This window comes from Cornus florida, unplaced genomic scaffold (genome assembly GCF_030987335.1).
Source record: "Cornus florida cultivar Cherokee Brave unplaced genomic scaffold, ASM3098733v1 CherokeeBrave_3.0.0_Hap2_Chr05, whole genome shotgun sequence".
NCBI lineage: Eukaryota > Viridiplantae > Streptophyta > Magnoliopsida > Cornales > Cornaceae > Cornus > Cornus florida.
The window spans coordinates 2,247,621-2,266,220 of record NW_026775575.1 but is presented as its reverse complement, the minus strand read 5'-3'; the positions used below and the strand labels follow the sequence as shown (position 1 = coordinate 2,266,220).

The 18,600-nt window shown below is 33.0% G+C and overlaps 2 protein-coding genes across 8 annotated transcripts; one reads left to right on the top strand and one right to left on the bottom strand.

Annotated features, from left to right (window-relative positions):
* The first annotated feature begins 790 nt into the window (after window positions 1-790).
* LOC132306068 (uncharacterized) lies at window positions 791-9,640 on the top strand. Of its 6 annotated transcripts, none has more exons than XR_009481805.1 (7): window positions 791-1,263; window positions 5,167-5,259; window positions 5,339-5,401; window positions 6,160-6,222; window positions 6,314-6,453; window positions 6,567-6,634; window positions 9,336-9,640. XR_009481805.1 is itself a non-coding variant. In XM_059803267.1 (6 exons), the coding sequence occupies exons 3-6, from the start codon at window positions 6,191-6,193 to the stop codon at window positions 9,456-9,458; spliced, it is 363 nt and encodes a 120-aa protein (XP_059659250.1). In that variant the 5' UTR covers window positions 798-1,263; window positions 5,339-5,401; window positions 6,160-6,190; the 3' UTR covers window positions 9,459-9,640. The 6 variants fall into 6 exon arrangements, 2 of the variants coding, with proteins under 2 accessions (XP_059659250.1, XP_059659251.1); XR_009481804.1 differs by lacking the exon at window positions 5,167-5,259 and adding an exon at window positions 1,533-1,591 and having other exon boundaries at window positions 792-1,263; XR_009481806.1 differs by lacking the exon at window positions 5,167-5,259 and having other exon boundaries at window positions 792-1,263; window positions 6,160-6,255; window positions 6,337-6,453.
* Window positions 9,641-12,662: 3,022 nt separating this feature from the next.
* Window positions 12,663-18,330, bottom strand: LOC132306067 (uncharacterized). 2 transcript variants are annotated; one of them, XM_059803265.1, is made up of 8 exons: window positions 17,924-18,327; window positions 17,092-17,125; window positions 16,602-16,847; window positions 15,136-15,225; window positions 13,691-13,756; window positions 13,250-13,341; window positions 13,030-13,077; window positions 12,663-12,946 (listed from the first exon to the last, which is right to left on the bottom strand). In XM_059803265.1, exons 1-8 carry the CDS (start codon window positions 18,268-18,270, stop codon window positions 12,829-12,831), a joined length of 1,041 nt encoding a protein of 346 aa, XP_059659248.1. In that variant the 5' UTR covers window positions 18,271-18,327; the 3' UTR covers window positions 12,663-12,828. The 2 variants fall into 2 exon arrangements, with proteins under 2 accessions (XP_059659248.1, XP_059659249.1); XM_059803266.1 differs by lacking the exon at window positions 15,136-15,225 and having other exon boundaries at window positions 17,924-18,330.
* Window positions 18,331-18,600: the final 270 nt, after the last annotated feature.

Sequence of the window (18,600 nt, the reverse complement as noted above, 5' to 3'; positions counted from 1 at the left end):
AAGGCATTTTTTTTGCCTCATAAATAAGTAATAAAACTTTTTTCACTTAAAAAATATATACAGGAGAAACAAAAATAAACTTAAGTTTTTTTACAGTGTATTAAAGAGCCTATGAATAAATTTCACATTTAAGGCATCTTTTTTGCCCCGTAAATAAACAATAAAAAAAATTTCACTTCCCGACAAAAAAATTTCACTCCCCACCAAAAATTTTTCACTTCCCAGTAAACTAAATAGACACAATAAATAAAATCACTTTAAATATATATACCAAAAAAAACAAAGAACTTAGGGATTCAGGCCCCCGGCGGGCTAGCAGTGATGGTGGGGGCTTGGGACTGTCACACTAGCCGCCAGTGTTCGAGTACTCTATCAAGCTTGTTAGTTTCGTCCACTAACCTGTGGGGCTGGCTGCAGTATTTTCAATTTGGTGCCACATGGTGGAGTCCGTAAGGACCACTCCGTGGAGAGTTCTGGAAAAAAAAAAAAAAAAAAAAAAAAAAAAAAACTTAGGGTGTGTTTGGTAGGGTTGATTTGGAGGGATATGGAGAGAAAAGAAAAGAGAGGATAATGTAACTTTGTGTTTGGGTAACTTAAGTGGAAGGATAGGGAGGGATAAGGAGAGATAGGGAGGGATAGCTATCCCTCCCTATCTCTTATTTGCTTTCTCCTCAAAATTGAGAAGATAGGGAGAGATAGTGAGAGAAAGAATAGTGATTTTAGTGGTATTTTGATAATACCAAAATTAGCCTCCACAAATCAATAGACAGATTTATTATTCCATTCAAGTCCCATGGTTATAAAAGGGTAAAAAAGTAATTTGTCTATTATCCTTTCTTTTCTTTTCTCTCCTCTATCTTATCCAAACAAAAATAACTATCACTTCTTTTCTTTTCTCTCCTATCTATCCAAACACAAATAGAAATTATTACTATCATTTCTTTTCTTTTCTTTTCTTTTCTCACTAATACTATCCTTTCTTTTCTTTTCTTTTCTCTCATTACTAATACTATCCAAACACACCCTTAGGATTCAGATTAAGCTTCAACGAGGGTGGAAAGAGACAGACCCGAATATCTCATCTATCGATTTCAACCATGTTAATGGCAGTAATTTGAGGAAAGAAAGCTTGATTTCCTAAACTCGTCTTTCTCAGATTGGAATCCCGATGGTGTCAATCATTTCGTAAGCAACCAGTGAAGAGGTTAGGGTTTTCAACTAGCGACCAAAAATTGAAGTTGAAGAGAGCCACCATGGACGACGGTACATACCTTGTTACAGTTGCCTCTCTGTTACTTTCATCCTTTCCATCGTTCTATAGGAATTAGGATGTTATTCGAGTTTTTGTTTTCATATGAGCCTTCCAAGCGTGAAATCACTTTGAAAATAAATCATATTAGTTACGTCCGATTCTGGTATCCAACAGGAGTGTTGCCTTTTTTTTTTTTTTGCTCAGTTTCTGTCTCGGAAGCAAAGGATTAACTTATAAAATCCGATTGGAAGGCTCATATTAGTTTTTGTTTTCTTTACAGTCTCTCTCTCCATCTAGGCTGTTTACAGTTACTCTCTCGGAAGAAAAGAAGTAGCCTTGGTAGGTATTGCCGTATTTATTGGCCTAAACTAGCTTTTGTTACAAGATGGGTGAACCAACCCCTTCATTAAGTGCCAGCTACAATATTTTGTAATTTTTATTTTTTTTATTTATTAATCCAACATGTAACCAAAATATTAAAACCAAAAACAAGATCAGTTGTAATTTGAAGTACCATTTACTAATTAAAACAAATAGTAAATTGTAAGTGAGTGGTGGAAGGTTCTTGTCAATTTTATTTATTTATCATTGCAATAATATTTTTTTATTATTTTTTTTAATGCCCCTGGTCCCTTGATTAGCTCTTTGTTTTTAAGTTGTTGTTGTGTTCCAATTTTGAAATGATTCAGCATTTGAGCATTTGTTTATTTTTGATGATGTTATCGAATTGAAGTTTGTTCTTATCAATAAAATATTTCAATAGGCAATACCTTCTTTTGTTTTTTTTTCCCTCACACACTGAATGCCTTTACATTTTTAACTTCTCATATTCCTTTTTTTTTGTTCTTTTTCTATATATTTTTTTAATGGGGTTTTGGGGAGATGTATTTAATTTCTTGAATATGAGTTGGTCAAAAGAAACATGACAAACATTTTAGCACTTTTCATGCTTTGAAATTTATGACACTAGTAGTTGCAGAACCACCTTATTTATTGATGTTGTTGTGTTTTTATGCATCTAAGAATAAAAATGACAACAAACTGAGGTTATGATAAATTTCGTTAAATTAGTAAATTTATGACACTAGTAGTTGCAGAACCGCTTTATTTATTGATGTTGTTGTGTTTCATTCCTTTTCCCTTTTACTTGTTCCCCGGCCATTTAGAATGCGTCTTACAAATTTGTTCATTTGTTCAAGTTGTTCAAATGATTCACTCATAATTAATAGGAGAACTCTTGTTCAAATTTGTTCATTCCTTTGCTCCAGCCATTTAGTTATGATGATATTAAGAGAATAAATCCTAGTAGAAAGAAGCAAAAGTCTGGTAAAAGTAATCTAACCAAATGAACCACCGTTGGTAATCTAAACAACTAATTTCTTCCATCATATGCCTCGATCTTACCAAGCTTTCCCTTAGAGAAAGTAGGCCACCTTGGTTCAATTTTCTAAAATGTTAATTTTTTGCATTTTTTTAGAGCTCCGTTCAATTTTTTAAAAACGGTTTTATATAAAAACTGAAGATTTTGAATATTGTACAGAAATCTCTCTTTTATAGTTGATCTGAAAATAGCTTTTTGAGTTTTTGAGAATTGTTTGTAGAAAACTAAACTAAGCAGATCTTAGAACTCTCTCCTTTCTACACTTTCCTAACATCATGTTCTCGGTCTTCCAATGCGGTAGAAAGCCATAACTATCTCTTCTTTCTCTGCCCTTTTAGCTCCTCTCCAACGTTCACATTGATCTTTCTGACTGGCACTCCTTGGTTGCTTGGTGCTGTTCACATTGGTCCTCTTACCCAAGTACAAACAAATTTAGGCCAAGACATTTCTCCAGTTTTGTGGTTGGTTTCCTTGCCGTAAGCCCCTTTGTTCTTCTATATATATATATATATCTTTTACTTTTAAACTATTCACCTTTTACCAGGTAAAAGGCCGTGTAAGTGTTAGGGAAATTAAATATTAGAGTTACATCATTTTTAATGATTTAAACTATTATTTTTTTTATTTTTATAAGGCAATAAGGGTTAGAAGTTAGATTAGTAGATGAAGAAAGTCGAAGCCTGACACTTTGAAATTCACCGGAGGCACTAACCCACTGAACTACCGAGACGTGCAAACTTTTGGACCATAGTTGTTAACATTGTATCACACTAGATAAGGTCTTTTTTTTTTATTTTTTTATTTTTTTTTTTAACTTTCTGCCTTGGACAAGGGAGTCTTTTGGATTTGCCTTAATTTTTAGGAGCCAACCATTCAAAACCATGGATTTAATTTAAATTTCAGTGAGTGAGGTCAGAGAAGTTTATTGCCCTGTGTGTGTGTGTGTTTTTTTTTTTTTTTTTCCTAAAGCTACAGACCTTAACCCACAACATTGTTGGCATCTTTGTAATTGAATATAATCTGAAACTTATTGCCAACAAAAATATGCCTTACCGTGACATAACATCTTTCTAGCCTAAGTGGCTTATTTTTTTTGTTGATTTTGAGGCTGAAAATAATATGCATGTATTATCTTTCACAATTTATATATTCCACACCCTTTATGCTTTGTATTGCATCCATCTTCATTTTTTTTTTTTTTTTTCCTGAGTAATAATTTGCTTTTTAACTTATTTTTCTCTAATTTCATTAATTTTAATTTCAATCTTCAATTCCATGTAATCTAATATAACCACGTTAAATTTTGATCATCTTCCAACCACAACTCATCCACATGTTATGAATTATTTTCTCTAATTCACCTCAATAAATGACTGGTTGGTTGATAATTTAGAAATATGACCAAAAAATAAAAAATTACAGTCTCAAAATTTTACCACTTAATTTATATGCTACCGAGAAAACAATAAATTAGCTAGAAATTAGAAATTTTCTTGGTCCTTAAAGAATTTTCTCTTAATTAATAATATTGCTTGCATGCGTGTAATACTTCAAGACCAAAATTAGCTAGAAATTTTCAGGGGATACTGATATCCAAACAATCTGAAATACTGAGTTACTTGCATCCACTAACTCACTCAACAGACACATTTGGGTGGTTAATCCTGTTGACGAATACGATAGTAGGAGGTTGGAAAGGATAACCGTCTAGAAAAGTTACCTATGTTGTGTTTGGGATCGCTGAAAAATTACTTGGTTATTAACTTATTGGTTAATTAAATTCCCCACTGTGCATGACACTGTCCCATTGCAAGATTGGTAATGTCCCAATAGCTTATGGTCTCTTAGTCCATATTTTTCTTTTAGATTGGTTGTGACATTTAAATTTTCAAAATCTTTCAAATTGGTAATATGTTTATTTAAATTTAAAAGGATAAATTAATAATTAGCAGGATTATTTGCTGTCTTCACATTGGTTAATTTTCTATATTCTTATATATACACACATACACACAAGCTATGGACTTTGAAATTTTCTGTAAAGATATAGTTAAAATGATTGGATGACCAGAATCTATCATCCCCATCTCTTAATGGACAAAACAGGCATAGCAGTTCATTGCTAATCTTCCATGCAAATGCATTAGTAGTCTTGTCAAACTGTAAGAATGTTGATCGATCTTGGTGATTGTTGTATTACATTTTGAGCTGATGCATAAGGTTAAAACATGTATTATTGTTAATGGATTAAATAAGGCTTTCAGGCTTTGGCTTAAGGGGCCAATGACACAATCTGAATTGGTTTATGTAAGGAAAATAAAATTGTCTCTTGTTTTTAATCATTATTAGTAAGAAGAGGGAGGGATCTTGAAGTTTATTCTCATAACAATTGTTTGGGAGTAGACTTCGAGTGATTCTAATGATCTTCAACGTGTCTACAAGTTTACTACACTTTCTAGTTAGTCTCCCTATATTGTATGTTGCTAGTCTAATTTTGTCTTATATTATTATTGTTTTTACTTTTTTTAATCAGTTGAGAACTTGCAGAAGAAGCTTTGTTTTTGATTCTCATTTTTCACTTGAAAGGGCTTTGTGGTTTCAGATTCCCTTGTTCCACAGCTTCAAAGTGTGTAGAAAGACTCTTGTGGATTTGTTTTGATCTTTTGTTTTTAATATTCGAATTTACTTCTTGCATTCTTTTGCAGCCCTTTTCTTGGCCCAACACCTCCCAGGACAAAGTCATTGCCACATCCACTTGGTGTTACAAGGTCTGTGTCATATCATTGTTGCTAAAAGAAATTAAGTTTTCTTCCCGGATTTGCTTTTGGTTCCTCCTTTTCCTCTGTCATTATAGCCCTTATCTTTTAATTATGTTTGCCGTTGGCCAATGACCATGAAGAGGATTTAAAATTTTCTTTCATAGAATTATATGGACTAGAGTATTTCCTAGCTTGAATGCAAGCTTGATGTATTATTGGCCGTCAATAAGACATGGCCTATTAATGTGTTAAAAGACAAGATAGGCTAAAATAATAAATGAAAGGCGAAACCACATAGAAATGCTGAAGAAAAACACAACAGCCCCTCCTATTTAAACCAAACAGATGATCTTTAGCAGGCCAATATTCAAATACTAGACATTTGCAGTAGGGTTTGCAACGAACACCAAGAGAATATGACACATTCAAAAAATCTGCCTTGCAATTTGAGAAGCTTTAATAATAATAGGGGATTGTTGTTGAACTCCAGATTTTTAATATCTTCTACCAGGAATGATCAAACATAGCAAAGACCCTTTTCTGCCTTTTCAATACAAAATGCATATATAGACCACCTAATAAAGTTAAGTGCTAATAAGATTTATACTATATATCAATTATTTGTTCTACAATCTAAGAGAGGAGTTATTTCATTACCAACTTACTCTTTGAAAAGACCCTTTTCTACCTTTATTCACATTATCATGAATATAGTCATATATTCTACTTGCTAGAATTTTGACAAATTTTTTTATCTTTTGTGATAGGTTACTAGACAAAATAATTAAGCAAATAGTGATGGATAAAGAATTGATGCACATGACTTACAGGTTATTATATGTAGTGGAGTGTGCTTATAAAAGGTAATATTGTTTACACTAATTTTATGTTTCATTAAATGTTGAAGCTTTAATTTTATAGAGTTAATCCAAAGTATTTAAAAGGAGCATGGAGGTTTGCTGATCTGGCGCAAGCGAATGCGGGCCATCCGAAAAAGATTTTATGCCTTTTGCAAAGCACCAACACTTTGACATCGTGTGAAATATGTGAAAATTATTCAGGTCAATTAGTCATTCATTAACTTATTATTATATTTCTTAAATTAGTCATGCGATCTGATTTTTTATGTATTTGTTGGCATTATATATTTTTAAATTTTTTTTTTTTTTTACAGGATTGATTATCACCAGTTCATTAGGAGTAGAAGAATCAGAATTTCTATTATTCCAGTCTACAACAAAGGTCAAATACTATGCTTCTTTATTTTTATTATCACCATGGCAATGCATTATGTGCTTAAAAAGTTGATTGTTTTAGGGAGTCATATGCCTTAAGTGGCCATTTTTTTATATTGTTATTGTGCATAAATGGAGGTCGGGAAATTATTACGGATGGAGTTTGGTTTTCATTCATCGCATATTACAGTGTATAGGGGATTACGTGCCTTAAGTGGCCATTTTTTTTATTATTATTGTACATAAATGGAGGTTGGGAAATTATTGCGGATGGAGTTTGGTTTTCATTCATTGCATATTATGGTATATAAGGGGTCACGTGCCTTAAGTGACCATTTTTGCTGCTTTCCGATTTATTATTTTTATGCACGAAGGATTGCTTAGGTCTAGTAATGCTAGTGAATTGGGTTCAATATTGGGCTGCACAATAGATGAGGATAATGAACTTCATGCTATGTTGATATTGGTGTTGAATCCATAGTTTATCTATATATAAAATAAATTAAAAAAAGAAAGAAAAAAGAAGTGGTATATAGATATTGTTTTACAAGATGAGAGTTTGTATTTAAGATAGTCTGTGAAAAGAAAGATGTTCTAAGTTTAATCTTGTCATGTTATTTTAAAATTTGAAGTTGGAGATAATATATCTGTGAATGGCGTGCACCTCGTAAATATCTCTCTCGAGGTGAAAATCCATACTTCTAACTCTGAATGGCGTGCACCTCGTAATTTTTATTGATAATTTGGGTGCATTGTGACTTTTCACTCCCTTGTAAATAAATAAAAAATCGTTTTTCTTTTTCTTCCATAACTCAGTATACAATATGAATAATAATGCGAGTCATTACTTTGGATGATGATGGGAAATAGAGTGGATCAGGGTGTTAGCAAACTCAAACAGTTGCAGAAAAGAGAATGGAATTATATAGAGTGAATTAAACAATGAAAATAAGTTAGCTCACTTGAGTACACTAACAAATGTACAACACAATGTTGTTCCACCCAAGTTTACAACTATTTCCTACCAAATGTACAACACAATGTTGTTCCTAAATAAAGGACCTCTTTAGTCGTCTCTGTGGCCTTGCTCTCTGGTCTCCTTGTATGGATTTTCCCATCCATCTTCTTCCCATAATTCACATAAGCCGTCGACATTAAGCTGCTAGCATTCATATCTATATTTACAATAAATTTTTCAAATGAAATTTGTCGTTTCTCCCGACTGAAAATTCAATGGCATGGGAGATATATTTTGTTCAGGTTGACCAGAGACCATGGTCTATATTTCTATCGTCAGATTTCTCGAGTGACCATATTTAATCTATTGACATCTATCTATAGAAATGTATGTTCAACTAGTCTGGTCAACACAAACACAAAGACATTAAATAGAATCGTCCTTTTCTTTGTATCTTGGTTAAGATAGTAACTATCATATTTGTCTTCACAAGTCTAATGTCTCTTTTTTTAATACACAACAAATTGAAGTAATGAACCCTCAAATTTTACCGTAAACTACTCAGTATTTTTCAGGTAACTAAGGTCTTCTAATTGGGAGTATTCTAGAACAAGTAATATGATACGCTGAACTGACATAGTAATGCAAGCTAAATCACTGAAGTCTTAACATATCAACTATTTGATAACAAATCAGAAAGTATATGGCTATCTTAATTTAGAGCCAAGTCAATTTTACTGCCTCAGAGGGGATAAAGCAGTGCCAAAATAAAATAAATAAAGGTAACATTCCTTGTGAACAGGGAAGTATACTAGTATTATAACAAGGAATACATTGTCTGTATCAGTCGGTTTCCATTTCTTCAATCCGATAGCAAAGATACAAGAGGGTAAAATCCATAAATTCTGGCAAGCGAGCAACAAATAAATGATATAAACAACTACCACCATCTTTGTGTGAACCATCATATTTAACACTAGAACAAGTGATTGCCATGGTAGCGTAGTCTCTGTGCTTTAAAATCTTAAAATATTGTACAGTATTGGTTGGTCTTTTTTGCCTACTTGTAGAACATCTGTTTCAACAACCAACAAGCAGGTTCTTGTATTATCAATGAGTTAATGTAGTTACATAATTAAACATTAAAATAACTCACACAAAAATAGTGATTTGGAATCATAACTATGAATATCATCTTTCTTATAGAACAATATAGAAATGTAAGTTCTCAAAATCCATTTCTTAAATCAGGTCCCATAATCACATTCTGTTGCACTTGATTTCTTGAGGGTTTTTTTTGCATCTGGTTAGTGTTTTTAGACTACATAGACCATTATCAACCTAGTTAAGTGAAGCTTAATTATTTGCATTGTGGGTAATTTATTGTAAAAGAAAACAAAGAATATATTATTAATACACAAAACTTGTACACTGAGTAATTAGTCAGGTGATTCAAAAATGACATGGACATCTGATCACTAAGTGTAATACAATCCTAAATTTATGGTTCGAGTCGGCTAAAACATGTATTCTCTTTATCTCATGAATATAAAGAGATTGTGATATTGTCTGTTCTCATACATCCTTGCAAAAATCTAGTATTCAATTAAGGAAAATTACCTGCTTGAAATATTTTTGGCAGATTTGAGGAAGAAATTCTTAGCAAAATGTTTGTATTTGATTTATAAATGATAATCTTGTTCTTTCCCTTTTTTATTAGCATCATGAATTTGAGACTTGTGTGATACAGCTACTTCCTTGGATTTTGTACCGTAGATTTTGCAGCTACTTCCTTGGATTTTGTACCGTAGATTTTGCAGCTCCTTCCTTGGATTTTGTACAGCGAGGTGGTTTTTTGACAAGTGCAGACTGAAACTCAAGTGCAAGAAGGTTTATCAATTTTTCAACAGAACTGTTAGGAAATTGATGATTTTCTTGACAAATGAATTTACTTCCTGTTTTAGAACATTGATGAATGTTGAATTGTTTTGACCCATTGATAAATGATGAATTGTAAAAATATTTTAACTCTTTTAATATATTTTTTGAATTGAATTATAGCGAAAAGTGATGTGAATTACAGGTAGTGGAGGATTGATTAACCGGCATTAATTAAGGGTGCTTGTTTTATAAATATTATTTACGGGGAGCTTAAAACCCCGTAAATAAAAGGATATTATTTACGAGTAGCTAAAATTTGCCGTAGAAAACTTTTCTACGGCATGCTTCAATACCTCGTGAGATTATTTACGGGTAATTAAAATTCACCTTAGAAAAGTTTTCTACGGCATGCTTTGGTATCTCGTGAGATTATTTACGGGTTTACAACGCGCCGTAGAAAACTTTTCTACGGTATGTGTCGGTGTCTCATGAGATTATTTACGGGTAGTTATAATTTGCCGTAGAAAATTTTATTTACGGGTAGTTATAATTTGCCGTAGAAAATTTTATTTACGGGTAGTTACAATTCGCCGTAGAAAACTATTCTACGGCATGCGCCGGTGCTTCGTAAGTTAATTATTAATGGAAAAATATCCATATTGTAAATAAATTTAATATATAAACAAAATTACTTTTTACGGCGAATCTATTATTTTTCTACGAGATAAATTTTTTCCCGTAAAAAAAATTAAGTATTTACAGAACCCTTATACAAGATGGCCTATAATGCGCCGTGAATAAGTTTTCACGGCGCTTTTGGGCCATCGTAGAAGCCCTTTTTTCTTGTTGTGTGGATTATATGTGTAAAACATACTATGGTTATTAATTGATGAAATTGGTTTTGCTTACTTATTTCGTATGGTAAATGAATCATTGATAGTACATTTACTTATTTTTGATGTCATTATTTTGGTCAAAGATGATGTTGGCATGATTAAGCATTGTCTTGAAATTTAAACTTGTTTTATGTGGTTTAAACCAAAAGAGAATTAAAAAAATAAATAAAAGCTTAGAATGAAAAGTTTGTAAAAAATAATTGCTGTTGAAAAATGTAAGAGTTGGAAAAAAGCTACCTTTAGGATTTGTCTGAAGCTACATTGAATCGAAAAAAATGGGAATAAGGGAAAGAGCTAGTTGCTTATAAGCGTGAAAGCCGTCATATGTGAAAAAAAAAATAAAAATAAAAAAATAAAAAAAAATGGAGCACAAAGAGAGTAAAAAAAAAGGGGGTCTTTTGCACATGTTAATTGTTTGATTTATAAGGATATGTGTTATTATTGATTTATTGTCTAAAATATAAACAGTTGACAGATCATATGTTTTAGAACTTGGTAGTGATTTTACTACACTTATTAAGTTTGTGGAACTTAAATGAATTGATCTTGGTTATATATGTGTTGTTAATATAGTCTCGTGGAGTCTATAATCTCATTGGATTCAGTTTATAAGTTCTATATGGTTGGTTGCTTCCTTCTTCTAGGATATTTTTCCCTTTAGACCCTTGTCAATTTTTGACAAAAAAGGGGAGAGAGTTGAAATTGATATCTTTCAGGAGGAGAGATACTTTTGTATTAAGAGGAAGAACACTTGATTATTGGATTATCGTATTTATTTATGCATTGATTTTCAAGCATTATTTTATGCTTGTGTTATCTTTCTTGATTAAGCTTCACGGGTAGTTTTGTTGAGCTCATGTACTGATTATAGGTTAGGGACGCTACATGTGTTGAAGCTTCAAGTGGTTTAAGAAGGAATTCCGTTTTTACTGACTTTTGACAATCATTGTAATTTATTTTTTCTACTTAGGTAAATTACATATTGTTTTTAGGGTTTTGTCACAAAATTGCCAAAGGGGGGAGATTGTGAGATATATATTTTGCAATTGGCTAATTTCATTTTCAAAACAAGTCCAATCGAGTTGTAAAATTCTGGTTCAGAATTTCAAGATTGAAGATCGAAAGCGGATTTGAAGAAGTTTAAGTGTTCAAACTTTAATACATTCCGGGATGATGAGAACAATGCTTTAGAAAGGTATGTGAGTGTGTGAGAACACTTGGGAAGTTTGAAACTTAAATTTTTAGGAAGTTTACATTTTGCCCATCTTGAACTGGTTCAAGATTATTCGAACAAATTCAACATTATGAGGTTTTTTGGATTTTTCAAGACTGGCCATCTTGAACCGGTAGGAGGATCCTAAACTGGTTCAAGAATCAAAAGGATTTTTCGAATTCCTTACTGGCCATCTTGAATCAGTAGGAGAATCCTAAACCGGTTCAAGATGTCTGGATATGTTTTGGTAACTTACCTTTCTGGCTTGTTTGGATTCCTTTTTGGTCTAAACTTCCTTCCAAAATCCTATACACGAATTTGACTTGGTTTCCAAGTATTTTGAAGTCTTCCAAACTTCTATATAATCTCTCTTTCATTCAACATTGAGATATGGCTTAAGGAACAAAATTTCATTATTTTGAGAAAGCATTTTGAGAGATATTTTTCAATAAATCAAATCTGATTTTTCTGTTTTTATTTTGAGAACACACACATATATACACGAGTGATTTAGTTGTGGTATTCTCTATCTCATCGAAATTGGAGTATAATTGAAGATTCAAAGATTCTGAAAAGTAAATCTATTTCTTTTACATTAAATTCAGATCTTGAAGAAAAGGGATGAAGCGATTACACTTTGCAAGGTTCAAAGCATTCGAGGAGTTTTATTTGATTTACTAGCAATCCTTCTATAAAGATCAAGAGTAAGCCTGAAATCAAGAGCTACTGGGTGGAACGTCGCAAAGCCAAATGATTGTCTATAATTGATTTTTGGTAGAACGACAGGGTGTGAGCCTAAGTCAAATTCCATTGTACTTTGTTTCATACATAGTGGATTGTTTTGCTTAGGATTGCACAGTCCACGAAATTTTTCCCACAACAATTGGTCTATTCTACACCAATTAGGGTTTCCTTTCTAAAAATTCTGGTGCCATCTCTCTAACTCTATTTGTTTTACTTTTCAGTATTTATCTTTGTGCTTGTGGATGTTTAATTGATCATATTGCTTAGGTAATTTAATCAATCACAAAAATTAGGCAAGTTGACCTATTAATCTCATCTAGGTCATTTTAGGAGTTAATTACAATTAAATCAACGAACAGCTTCCGCACTGCATAACTCACAATCTTAATTCAGTACACCATTGGTAAACCACATAATTCTTGGAGGAGATAGGTTTCAACAATTTTCCCCTCCTTTATATATACAAGCACACAATCAACTTCGCAGCACAACAAACAAAAGATGAAAAGCTAATATGACCTCACAAATGCATGAGGGAACAATCTAGAGAAAATTGAATTTTTTGCTCTTGCAAGCAAGGAATATAGTCCATAACAAGGGATGTGAACCACAGCCAGGCATAGGTACCTGTAGGTCAAAAACAAGCATTAGGTTCTCCATATGTACCTGTAGGTCTAAAGAAAAGGATACTGATGGTGTAAACAATTTACCACACAGGTGCCCATGATGTCGAAAGCTCAAGAAAAGGATATGGCCACCTGCAAGAAACATTTCTCTAAGTTTTACATATCTTGGAGTTGGAGCGAAACCAAAGATGAAATGAAAAAAAAAAAAAAAAAAAAAAAAAAAAGAAAAAAAGAAAAGAAAAAAAAAGAAAAAAAGACCTTCTTCAAAACTAGTCATAGAAAGGAATGTAATTTATTTGTTTACCATGGAAAACCACAAGCATGAATAACCCACTGGAAAATAACATAGCAGCAACTCCAGAGCACGAAATATGAAAGTCGGAACCAAGGAAATGGCTGCCAAACAAGCAATTTTGCATCATTAAACTTGTATACACACACACACACACACAAAAGGAAGCAAAAAATTCTCTAGCCTTTTCCAATAATGAGGTGTCAGCTGTAGTTTTTTTTTTTTTTTTTCCTTCTTAACTTTGGAAAGTATTCTGTAGCCAATAGGGTTGGAGTAATGTGAAAATCCAATATGGCTAAAACTTCACCTATATAAAGAACTAGAATATATTGCTACTATATATGTGCTCTTGATTTATTGTTTGTTAAGTACCCAACATGATTATTAAAACCATAAATCATATACTGATCACTAGGAAGTATAGGCTATACACTTTTGAATATTAATACTTACAAGGCTATTAACAGAGGTATCAAGAAGAAGAAAAACAGCATTCAGAGTGTGCATGCATCCCATCAACTGCAAAGTATAGATCAAAAACATATATCATAATAACATCAAGTAGAATAGTGAAGAAAGCTTTAATAATTGAATTAGCTAGTTATGGTGCTAAAAAATGTCTCAGAAAATACAGGCAATCCTAAATACTAAACAATTAAATATTACTTCCAGGTTGTGCTAAATGAGACTGATAAAACGCCTATTAGTCGATCCTGATGTTTTGTAGAATTGAAGTATTAAATGCATAAATAAAAATGAAGTGAAAAAAAAAAAAAAAAAAAAAAAAATCATTGCACGAGATAATAATCACATTCAAGTAGACAACTGGTTTTGAATGATGATCTTAAACTTTGTTGCAGCTCATAATGGTAGACAACATAACGGATTTTAACTAAGAGCACTTTTAAGTGAGTCTTGCATTAGATGAAGTTATAGGCAATCCTGCAATCACCATAATAATAGTACTGATAGAATTTCAAAGTGAGAACTTGACTGTCATATTAGGGGATTATTAGGAGAAAAATAAATTTGAACCAGCTGATAACAATTTGTCAAATCAAGTTAGTTGGGCCACAAACGAACATCACTTGGTAAGAGACATCTACATTTGCATTCCAGGATTTTCTATGCAATTCCAGTTTCATCAAGTTGCAATTACACAAATGCGAAAAAAAAAAAGAAAGAAAGAAAGAAGAAAAAAAAATTAAGAGTTGCAATTGCACAAGTGGAAAAAATCGCACTTGGAGTTGATGAGACGAACTTCCCTCAACCATTAACACTATTCTTACACAACATGTGGAACTCTTATTGAAGATAAAATGAAACGGATTAGGGTAAAGTTCTTGGATTTCCCTAGATAGATTGCAAAACTGGCTTCAAAGAAAAAACTACCATACACACAAACTAATAATGATGGTCAACACTGCTCCATTTTGTTGCGAAAGTTTGTTTGTCTTGTGGATATTTCACCATTTCTGACAAAAAAATACAGACGATTCAGTTGTTCACTTTTAGATATTTAGATGTTATCATACATGAACTCTGTTCCGACTGTGGGTATGTGTGTAAAATGTTCAACATAGGCACTTCAAAATTCTTGAAGCAGTACTGATACAGAAGGAACATAATTAGAGAGTTAATCATTGGATATTGCTTCTTAGCTTAGGTAATGTCAAACTAGATGTGTTGGACACATACCCCTTATCCCTTAGCAATACCTTGGTATCATGTGTCAATTGTGGATATTTCAAGCATTTAGAAGACTTCATATGACATTCTTAAGATATATGGGGAAACAAAGAGAAAAAAACAAAAAACAAAACAGAAGATAGTGTCACAATAGTGCTATTTCCTTCACGGGAAAAAAAAGAGAAGAAGAAGGAATTAGATAGCCTCACCAGGTTCAGTTGAAGATGTGCATTTGTTAGAAACGGGACTATAATGCACCAAAATACAATGTCCGTTAGGATTACAGCACCTGCACAAGTCTATTCATAAGAAAGGGATTAGATTCAACCAAACTCAGGGATGCATACCTCGGAGTGAAGCACTAACAAGAGGTCCTGTGGCTTAAGCCTTTGCATCTCAAGTCATAAGACACAGATGAGGACTAAGCCACACTGCTTCACAATATGATTATTAAGCCTCACTCGTATAGTATTAGTGTGTTTGGCAAGAAAGAAGAGAAGGGGAGAGAATATCATTTTTAAACTTCCCAACTTTCCTCTATTTCGTTTGCAAAGAAGAAGAGAAAAGACGCGATGCCCACAATTCTATTGCTCTTAAATGATAAGACATTTGGCGATGAAGTCATGAAAGTGGATGTACAACAAATTAACAGAAGGTATAAGCACTTTACAAAGGGGCAAGACATTTCCTCCTCTGCTTTTCTTTGCATTTTATCTGCCTAAATAAATATTCCAAGTACAAATTGAAATCTCATCTCTTCTTTCCTTTATTTTATATTCTTAGTTTACTTTCTCCTCTACTAGTGACCCATGCTGGATGTAGATAACAAGAGAACAAAATTCATAATCACATGAGATGCAAAAACGTTGTTTACATAATTTTGGTTAGTAAAAAACTGGTGAACTTCTAGTCGGAAAATTAAAGCTAAATGTTCCTTGTTTTTCTGTTCCCTGTGTAACTCTCCCTTCTCTTAGTTGTTATAAGGGGAAAATGCCATAGAAAGGAAGCTACATTGTTCGCAGCAGCAAAATATTTTGGAATGGGGCCATTGTTCAAGGTTCTAACATCACAAAGTCTACTTATTTATGGGTTTAATTTTTATTTCTTTCTTTTTAAATTGTTTTGAACCAAGTCAGTGTACCACTAGATGTCTTTAAGATTAAGACTAAATCCAACCCACTATGGAGGAATATATAAAAAGGCATTATACAAAAAGTTTTGCCTCAATAATGTTTAGTAGAACCAAAATAAGAAGAAAAAAGAAATTGCTTCATCATAGTTAAGAAGAAACCAAAGAGAAAATTCCACAAGATTTACAATTCTGTTCTTGAAAACTTCTAATCTCTTACAGCAGATATTGAAAAACAGTTATCAATTGGTTTTTTCCTCAGTCCTTGTTCGTAAAGTGATATGGATATTAAAAAGTATTTTAGGGCCGACAACTTGAGCGCCATGCGATTTTTGAAGCTTATGTCTCTGCTCAGGCCATATACATCATCTGTCAATCTACCCATAAAAAGTGCAGGTCGCATAAACACAAAGTGGAACTGTATATATCAGCCTAAAACACAAATAAAAAAGGCTAAAAGATTATCAACAATCATAAATTACGATGTGGTCCTAGCAAATCACATATCAATAGTGAAACAAAAGTAACAAATCTTAATGGACTAACCTGATATGCAGTTTGCATTAGGTATCCCCAAAAACCAGCTCTTTGTCGCATCTCCTCTTCGTCATAGTAGTGGCTTTGCAACTTGATGCTGCCCCGGAAATTTTTTCCCCTGGAAGTTGCAGCATTTGTCGAAATACTCTCTCCCACATCCATTTTGAGAAACTCTCCTCTTTCTCCATTATCAGAAGGAGGTTTTCTTGAGTAGTAGTACAACACACATCCATGTGCAGATACAACGGTCCCAATCTACAATCAATAGAAATGGTATATGTAGGAGCAAAACAGGTTTAGATTTGTTAAATAATTAATTATATTTCTTCAAAACACAAAAACAGACCCTTAGTTTTATATTATGTTTGATGCATTTATGCATGGACTTTAATTAGGCATATGATTCTGCAATGAGATTCACCAAACAACTAAAGCAAGCTAACAAAACACTACATAAATAGCAAACAAAGTTAAATTAGGTTTTAGGTGCTCGACATACCGCGAAATAAATGATTACTAATGCGAAAGTCCACCTGCAGAATTATTGTATCACAAGAATCAGACATTTCAGAATAAAAGTTAAGAATAATGAACATAAATGTAAGTGGCAGAATTTCAACTAAAAAATAAGGTCTTATTGGCATCAAACAAACAGAAAACTAGAATTCGACCGGTGAAATCATATAGAATATGGGAAAATGTTATTAAATATCAAATTGAAGACAGAAAGGAAGATTAAACAACACAAGAATATAAAGCCTACATCCACGTCACACAATGTACAAAGGGCTACTACATCTCTTTCATTATGTAATCTTATTTTTGTAGCTAAGTTCAAGAATACAAATATGAGATAAACATATGAAAAATATATTGACGGAGAATTCTTTCACCTACAAAATAATACAAATATGTATGTTGTTCGTTGATGGTTGTAACTAATAATTAAATTCCAAGTAGATTTCTTTTTATTTCTTCGCAAGTAACTGATCACACACCCAAGTTTGTCCCACAGGGATTTGAACTCTAGATCTATGGGTTTGAACGTAAAGGCAGTGAAGATAGCACTAGACTATAACAGAAATTGAAATCTCTAATTCTAATTTAGAATTCAAACCATGAAATTGGTGGATTTGGAATTATAATTAAATCCCAAATAATTTTAATTGAGGAATTGAAATTGGGGACTCAATTATTTCCTATTCCAAGGTCCCAATTAAGCCACCCTAAGCTCATTGTAAATCAAGTAGCAGTTAATAGTTCTCCAAGAAGATAGAATTCATTATTTAAGAAGGCTTATAATATATATATATATATATATATATACATACTCGGTGTAGTAAACGAAAATGGTAGTGTCGTAGGTGATGATGTCGGCGGCCAAGAATCCGGCCAAGACAACACAGGACACAAAACGCAGCCCTAAAAGCCAGAGTGGATGCAACCCTCGCCAACAACTGGTCCAGAGTTGGGAGGAGCTCACATGTCCCCTTGGCCTTGGATAATTAGTAGCATTGCTCTCTGCTGGTCGACCAATTAAGAGACTCTCATACATGCTTCTCTCAATATCACCTTTTCCTCCGCCTTCCCTCTTCCACAGCACATACAGGGACCCAATGAAAGCCACACCCACAATCCCGAAACACACGAAATCGTACCAGTACACCACCAGTCCCATGCTGATAGATCAGCTAGTACGCATGTAATACCACCCGCCACTACCACCACCACCACCACCACCTCCACCTCCACCTAGTTGGCCGGTCCTTAACGAAATCCAAATATTCAGATTAATTAATGCGATGGTAAATTGATCATCATGGGTAGTGAGTGACCCTCATGACCTCTAGCTAGAATTTGGTAGGAGGACGATTAGCTAGCTGTTGGTTTAATTCATATGAGACTGGTTGTTTTGACTGTATGGTTTACCGCTTCAATATTCTTTCAACCTTTAAAATCGATAATAAAAAAAAAACGAAAGAAAAAAAAAACAGACCGATGGACTAGT